We start from the raw sequence: 8,335 nt of genomic DNA on the forward strand, positions 1-8,335 counted from the left end.
AACAACAACAAAAAGATAATATAAATTTAGATTCCTTTGAGTTTGGGGGTTTGTGTTTCTGATTTAATCCAAAATCAATGATTGGATTGCACAAGTTGTTACAAACAAAGAAGTTTAATGGTTAACAGCAGAACTCTCTAAGGATTTATACCTCCAGGCTCCCTATTTACAAACAGTAGTGTAAAACAACAACAAAAAAAACCCCTTTATGCAACTGTTTTGCTGATTAACAAGACGTACCAGTGTGCAAGGCAGCAGTAATACCAGCTGTGATGGTTAAGGTTATATGCCAACTTGACTAGGCTTTGTTTCCAGGTTTTTTGACAGTTAATGATGTCGTCATTTTCTGTTTTGTGATCCAGTATGGTCATTCTCCATTTTTACCTCAAGCCAGATTTTGCAAAAGCAACATGATCTTTGCACCTTCACTATGTCACCATGTGAGAAGTGGATGTATATATTCCCATATAATCTAGTGAATAGGGATAAAGTACCGCAATTAGCTATAATTTTGTTCAGCAATATTAAGATTTAAAAAACGAAACTGTGTTGAATATATGTGTTCTAACACAAATCATCTATAAACTGTACAGTGAATTTTGGTATGTTGTTGCTGTGCCATCCTCATAATTTCTGACACACTCAGATAATTTTTATATGTTTGCCTTTTTCCCCCCAAGTGTCTATAACTTGCCACATTGTTTTTGTTTTCATTAGTCTCTCAGCCACTTTTAAGTAGTATTTCATTAATTTGTCTTTTAGTAAGTGAAGAAGTTGTACCTTGTCAAACAAAATACTTGGTCTTGGCAGAAGGGGTTTAACTTTTTTTTTTATTTCAGATGATGAAAGCCATGAACAAGTCTAATGAGCATGTCCTGGCAGGAGGTGCCTGCTTCAATGAGAAAGCAGATTCCCATCTTGTATGTGTACAGAATGATGATGGAAACTATCAGACGCAGGCCATCAGTATTCACAATCAGCCTAGAAAGGGTGAGCACTTGAATTGGTAGATTATAATACTTATCGAGGGAAACATTGAAAAAATTCTGCCACAGGATCTTTGATCGGATCTACATTAATATTTAAGATATGAAACTAGTTACCATAATGTATGTTTAGGAAGTTTTAGAGCTTGTTGAATGCTAAGACCCAAAGAATGTTTATTAATAGATTGGCAGGAGTTGAAGGAAGGCTTTTGAGTTAAATGCTCCTTAGAATGTAAGTAATTTCGGGCAGCAACGAACCGCTGAGGCGGCGACAGATACCGCTTCGGATTGTTTGCTGCGGAGGAGGAAGAGTAGGACAAGGCAGAAGGGGTAGACAGGCCTCTAAATCATGGGTCCCTGAGCGCACAGCGGCGGAAGCCACCGGACAGTCGCTGAGCTGCCCCACAGGAGACCGGATCCGAAGCAAAGTTGAGCTGACCCGATACTTGGGCCCTGCTTGCGACCTCACCTTGTTTGACTTCAAGCAGGGTATCCTGTGCCACCCAGTCCCTAAGGAAGCGGAAAAAGCCTTCAAAGCCAGTCAAAGCTCAGCAATGTCAGAGCGCGCCGCGGAAGGGTGAGGCCAATGGGAAGGCCCCCGTAGAAGCAGCTAAGGGTGATGCTGGCACAGCTGCAACTTCGTTCCTTGCACCTGGGTGCTGCGAGAACTGTGGAATCAGTTTCATGATAGATGGTACCAGGAAGCAGCGGCTTAAGACACTGTGCAAGGACTGCCGAGCACAGAGAATTGCCTTCAACCGAGAGCAGAGAATGTTTAAGCGTGTTGGCTGTGGAGAGTGCAAGGCCTGCCAGGTGACCAGGGACTGCGGGACCTGCTCCACCTGCCTCCTGCAGCTGCCCCGGACTGCGGGCTCTGGGCTCTCCTGCAAGTGTGAACAGAGACGCTGCCTCCGGGTTGTGGGGCAGAACAGGAAATGCGGGTCCTGTGCAGCCTGCCTGCGCCGATCGGACTGCGGCCACTGCGATTTTTGCTGTGACAAGCCCAAATTTGGAGGCAGCAATCAGAAGCGCCAGAAATGCCGTTGGCGCCAGTGCCTGCAGTTCGCCATGAAGCGGCTATTGCCCAGTGTCTCTGCGGGATCTGAGGATGGAACAGAGCTGCCCTCGCCCTGTCGTCGTGGAAGGAAGTCTGTGTCTGCCCACCAGGCCCAGGTGGGGCCTAATCCGAAGTCTCCCCTTGTCGTACCTGTAATCCAGCCAGCCCAGGTCCAGACTCCAATGAAGCAAGAGGCAGGTGGCTTTGTGCTGCCCCCGCCTGGCACTGACCTTGTGTTTCTGCGTGATGGCACAAGCAGTCCCGTGCCAGTTCCTGGCCCTGCCCCTTCCACAGAAGCTCCATTGCAGGTGAGCCTCCGCCCCCATCCTGCCCTCAGCACCACCCACCCACCCTCTTGACACAGAACTGGAGCACAGTCAGCTGTAGTTCTCCCGGTGGACAGCTCAGTGCCGGGTTTGAGTTGTGGTTTCACTATAGGTGAAGCAGGAGAAGATGGATCCCCAGGAAGACTGGGCAGCTGGCCCGGCCATTGTCATTTCTCCTGTATTGCTGTCTGGCTGCGCCAGTAAGGCAGCAGAGCCGGTCCTGAAACGCGTGAAGCAGGAGCCACCAGACCCGGAGGAGATCAGGAACGAGTCCACCTCCAACTCGGCCCCAGAGGAGGAGACAGGAGGGGTTGGCACACCTGTGATCACGGAGATTTTCAGCCTGGGCGGAAGTCGCTTCCGGGATACATCAGCCTGGTTGCCAAGGGCAGGCACGCGGGAAGGGAAGATGGCTGTATAGTATGGGCAAGCCAGGAGTCCACGGGCAAGAGCCGGAACCCACGGGCCAGAGCCAGAGCCCACGAGGATGGCCCAGCGTGCGTGGCAGTCTCCCACCATCCCCAGCTTCGATGATGTGGGGGCGCTGCAGAAGAAGTTGGTGCCTGTCATCACAGACTTAACTATCCATCTGGCCCAGGAGGTAGAGAAGCAGAAAGAAGACCCGGGGAAGGTGGAGCAGCTGCAGGCCTAGCGGCAGGCCTGGCCGCTGCCCACACTACCAAGGCTACGTAAACTCTTAGCAGTTGATGAAAATGAGTATTTTACCCACCTACAGTTGAAAGAAGAAGCACTATAGGAGGGGAGGAAAAAAAAGGCAAGATGAGACTTATTTACAGAGAAGAAAGACTTTATTTTTATGGCTCCAAAATGGAATCAACAGTTGAGAAAGTGAAATTCAGATCCACAAACATACATACGCACACACACACTCAAATCTGAAGTGGGTGGATCACAAATGATTAAGGAATGATAATTTACAGTAAATTGAGGCCCCACAATGGGTCGCCACAACTCTTCATTTCATCTTTGACTGTTACCCCCACCCCCTTGGCGCTCTGGTGTTCTGTGCTCACCCCTACTTTAGAATGGAGTACTAAGTGTCATTCTTAATTGGCCTTTTGGTATTAACAGCCAGCTTGCCCTTGACTGGAAACACAGCCCTACTGTCTGCTTGGTGGTCTCCCCTGCTGAGGGCCAGGGCTAGTTCCCTGAGCTCTGCTGCCTGCTTCCTGCCTGGGATCCCGATCCTAGGACCTCATTACCTGGACTTCTGCACCACGTCCTGACCCTGGTCTGCTGTGACCCTCAACTTTCAGACTATTTCTGTGATTGCCCCACCAACTCGTTTGTTCCCCAGCCATCCTTGGCTAACCAGAGTCTGAGCCCTGGTTTCTGTCCAGGGTAGTAGGAAGATTTTATTATCAATAACAAATGTATTATCACTGGTAGGATGGGCTGCAAAGCACTTAGGCTCCCAACCTTGTCTCTGCTGTAAAATGAGACCAAGACTGCTGTCCTGCAACCTTGTAAGGCACTTGTGATACCCAGAGGTTTCGTGTGTGAAAAATAACCTGGCAAATTGTAAAGAACTGCGCAAAAAAAAAAAAAGAATGTAAGTAATTTCATCATTCAGATTATTAGAAGTGAAACTCTCTATCTGAGGACTGCTAAATCACAATGTTCATCCTTAACAACTTCTATGAGCAATTAAGTGCACATTAGAATTTGAGAAATATTTTCTAAAATGCTGTTTTTTCATATATTTTCTCAAGTTTTAGTTTTTATTATGATAAATCCCTGCTTGCTCAGTTAAATTTGATAAATCCTAGGATAAACACATTTAAAGAAGCTTATTAACTTGTTAAGTTTACAAGATTTTCCAGAGCCTTTAATATACTGATTTATATTATATATATCTACTAACATAATCAGTTCTACTAAGATTAATATCAGATTAGTTAATGAAAGGCAGTGGTCAAAAATGTCCAATCTGCTATACCATCATCTCTGACATTAACCAGTCCTACGTTCAGTTCCCCACTCTCATCTGTCTTGGACTCTGTGGTTTGCTGAGAGGTCTCACAGAAGCTCTAAACCTGTTAAGAAAATGGCTCATGTAACTGTAGGTGACGCAGGCCATTGCCGCAGAGACTGGTTGAGCAATGAGAAGCGATCCTGTAGACTATTAATTACAGTGCAGCTGGATATGCAAGTGCCCCGGAAAGAGTACACATTGAGTTTCCATGAGCTTATTAAGCTGCTACTGGTGTAGGCTATCACACCTTAATCCTATCTCTTTAATATAATAAATACTTCATCACAAATGAAAGGTGTGGATGGAAGGACCACACTGATTCATTTACCGCAATATTCAAGAGGATTTGTAAACATAGAATTGTGTTTACCCATTCCTGAATTTATTTCTCCATGAATATATTTTCCTCTCAAAATATCTCCCGGAATTAGCTTTCTTTAGTGTCCTTTATACAATGTCTCTCCAGTAGTCATACTGTAAATCTCTGTTTTCCATCAGTTGCTTAGTGAAACATAAAAGGAATATTTCAAAGTTAAGATAGATGGCACATCTACATTGCTCCTTTAAGTTAAGTCATATCTGAAATACTGGAATGAGTAGTGGATATTATTAATGTAAGTGCCTTGATAAAACTAGTGGGTCTCCAGAGCATAGAGCAAAACCTATGAGAAGTATGGAAACTAGGCCGTAGGAAGATTCCTTTAATAAATTGTAATTGTTTAAACTATGAAAGTTGAAAGGCAGGAATGATAGCTATTTCTGTTTTTAACATTATATATTACGTGGAAACAAGATTCCATTTCATATCAGTAGCCTCAAAAGGCCTTAAAGCAGCACCAGTGGGTGAAAGTTACAGGGAGCCAGACTTTGGCTTAATTTGAGAACACACTCTGACACTAGAATGGACTCCTTATGTTGTTGAGGGGATATAGGAAAGGTGGGTTAGATGCTGGATTAACTCAGTCAGTTCAAGATATTCAGAAAATAAGGACAGTGTAGTGTAATTTTCTTAAAGCTGAATTTAATTAAATATCCTTTATTTTATGAAGTGATAATTGGAATTTTTAAATAATGGGGGGGTTAATAACACTACTGGGAAAAATAAAGTAGTTGACAAGCATAGGTCTTTCTTCAAAATATAATTGTTCTTTAAAAAAAAACAAAATCTAGAAATAATGATTTAGATCTTGCATTGCCAAAGATTTTGTGAAGGGCCAGGTACTAACCATTTCAGCCCTTGATTATCCTCTTGTTTGTTGTCAGCTACTCACTTTGCTATGACAGAAGGAAAACTACCATTGTTAATATGTACTGAGTAGGCATGACTATTTCCCAGTAAAAGTTGAACTTACAAAAACAAGCTACTGGCCAATCCCTGGATTCAATGACTACTAAGAGCAGGGATGTTAAGAATTCTAAAACTCATTTTCAAATCTATAATAAACATCAGGATTACTGGTTATTTGCATATTGCATTAAAGCATTGGTACTTTTTTGTGCTCTGTATGTTGATGGTTAGAATCTTGAGCTATCTCTATCGTTATTATCCCAAATCTGTACACCTTGGAGTGGGGTGGAGGTTGATGTGGGAGATGTCTGTCTTCTCTAAACTGTTTCTTTTGCTGTTTTAGTGACAGGTGCCAGTTTCTTTGTGTTCAGTGGTGCTCTGAAAGCCTCCTCAGGATACCTTGCCAAGTCCAGTATTGTGGAAGGTAAAAAAATTAGCTACTTACTGAATTTACATTAGTTTAATGCTAATTCTGCAAGTGAAAAGCAAGGGACATAAGGGTAGCCTTGATATTTATGCTTTTTTGTTGTTGTTAGGTGGTTATCAAGTCGAGTATGACTCATAGTGACCCTGTGAACAGGTGTCTTGTAACTTGCCCTTATCCTGTTCTATCCTCATGATCTCTGACACACTAGATAGAGCCGATTGCTGAACTCACTATCAGTCCTTCTCATTGGGGGGTCTTCCTCTCTTTTGTTGATCCTACATCTTTCTAAGCATGATGTCCCTATTTATTCAGTAACATCCCTTCACTAAATTAAACCTACGGTGGAGACGCTTTGGTCTCTGAAAAAGAGATTAAGTGGTAGAGATACTATGGGATAGTGAGATAAAATTTAAGAGTTGGCCTTTCCATCATTAGCGTTGTTGTCACTCAATTCATAACTCATTGTGCCAGACTCCTCCTGACCCCCTACTCTTCCTATACCATACTATACAGAATCTTCAGTAATATTTAACATCAATTTTAGTAATAGAATAATATGTGATATAGTTGTAATATGATTACTAGCAACAAAACTGTATTATAAAATCTTTTTATACTGCATTATAGTACTAGTTGTTGGGCCATCAGATCACCTGTGACTCATAGCAACCCTATGTACAATAACCCTAAACCCTGCTCTATTCTGTGCCAATATTATTGTCTCTGACACACCTACCCCCATTACCTCAGTCGCTGAATCAATCCATCTCATCAAGTGTCTTCCTTTCCTGCACTGTCCCTCCACCCTCCCAAGCATGATGTCCCTCTCCAAAGACTGGTCCTTGCTTACAACATGCCCTAACAAAGTATGTCAGACAAAGGCTCAGAATCCTTGCCTCCAAGGAGCAGCCCAGCTTCACCTTCTCCAGGATGAACCTGTTTGTTCTCTTTGCAGTCCATGGTATATTCAGTACTCTTCTCCAATACCACAGCTCAAAGGCAACAATTCTCTTTCTATCATCCCTTGTCATTGTCCAGCTTTCTGATGCATAACAAGTGATTGCAAAGACCGTAGATACCAAACTATTAATTACTGTTTTAAAAGTTTTTCCCTTTTTTCTTTAATTACTTTTTCATTCTCAAAAGTTATCAGAGGGAGCTCTGGTGGCCTAGTTGCCATGAAGCTGCACTGCAATCCCAGAGGTGAGTGGTTCAAATTCACCAGACGCTGTCCTGGAGAAAGAGGGACAAGCTCCTCCTGTACCAGCCAGATCCAATTTGACATTACACACAGAAAAAATAATACATAAATTTTTTAAAAGTTATCAATATAGATTCACAAATGCCAAGTACCACAATATTAGAGCTAAAACACGAGAAATTTTTACAAAATCAATTAACTATAAAACACTCATCATCAGCAAAGAAAACAGTGAGTGCGGACAACCATCAATGTGATTTGAAGCATCAGAAAAATTGAATTAATAATGACAGCTCTGACCAGAGTGCATGAGAAGTCTCAAAATGTAAAGTAGGTGGAGTTTTACCTTTGTAGGAATCCTGATACCTACACAGTAAGCTAAACCTACCAAAAACTGTTTTTTGTTAATAACTAACTACAGAGGTTTTCAATCAAAAATGATAAATTTCTGCTAAAACACTGAACAAAAATGTTGTAGATGTTCATTTTGGTGTCACTCCTCTCACAGTGTCACCTAGTATCTCAGAGTTAGAATGAAGTACCTAAGTAGACATTATCTGAGTTCAAATATAGTCTTGGACACAAGTCTGTAAATGTGTGGATGAAGTTCAGTCCTAGCATCCACAAGAATACTCTGATTACCACTTGAGGGGACAGATTGGAATATCTTTGCTTCTGATTTGCTTTTAATTAGATGTAACACATACACTAAAGTAAGATGAAAGACTAATACACCATTTTTCTTTGCTATTTATTCTTCACCATATATGAAGTCTCAACTATGATAAAGCTACTACAACATGCTTCCAGAAACTCTATGAACTTTGATAAATGTCGATAGTTATAGAAAGGCGTCAGGCCATTTGGTCATAGGGTTGCTATGAGTCTTGCTCGACTCGAAGGCAATCAACAACAACAACATGTTATGTTAAGGAATATAAATTTGCTAGTTATGGCAGATGAGTTGTGGGAGGATATCAAGGGTATCATCCAGGAAGAGTGCAAACGGTCATTGCAAAGACAGAAGAGGAAGAAAAGACCAAAATGGATGTCA

The 8,335-nt window shown here is 42.4% G+C and overlaps 2 protein-coding genes across 2 annotated transcripts in view; both read left to right on the forward strand.

Moving 5' to 3' along the window:
* Positions 1 to 8,335, forward strand: part of ZFYVE9 (zinc finger, FYVE domain containing 9) — a 171,031-nt gene that overhangs the window by 140,702 nt on the left and 21,994 nt on the right. The window contains exons 12-13 of the mRNA XM_006879680.1: positions 840 to 990; positions 5,997 to 6,077. Coding sequence (XP_006879742.1) covers positions 840 to 990; positions 5,997 to 6,077 — 232 coding nt within the window. The remainder of the gene's footprint in view (positions 1 to 839; positions 991 to 5,996; positions 6,078 to 8,335) is intronic.
* Positions 1,090 to 2,950, forward strand: LOC102850900 (methyl-CpG-binding domain protein 1-like). Its single transcript, XM_006879794.1, is given in 6 exon segments — positions 1,090 to 1,109; positions 1,237 to 1,500; positions 1,502 to 2,351; positions 2,575 to 2,752; positions 2,755 to 2,813; positions 2,816 to 2,950. Coding segments are annotated over 6 exon segments (1,506 nt in total).

This window comes from Elephantulus edwardii, unplaced genomic scaffold (assembly GCF_000299155.1).
Source record: "Elephantulus edwardii isolate Elephantulus edwardi_28Jun2011 unplaced genomic scaffold, EleEdw1.0 scaffold00005, whole genome shotgun sequence".
Taxonomy (NCBI): Eukaryota; Metazoa; Chordata; class Mammalia; order Macroscelidea; family Macroscelididae; genus Elephantulus; species Elephantulus edwardii.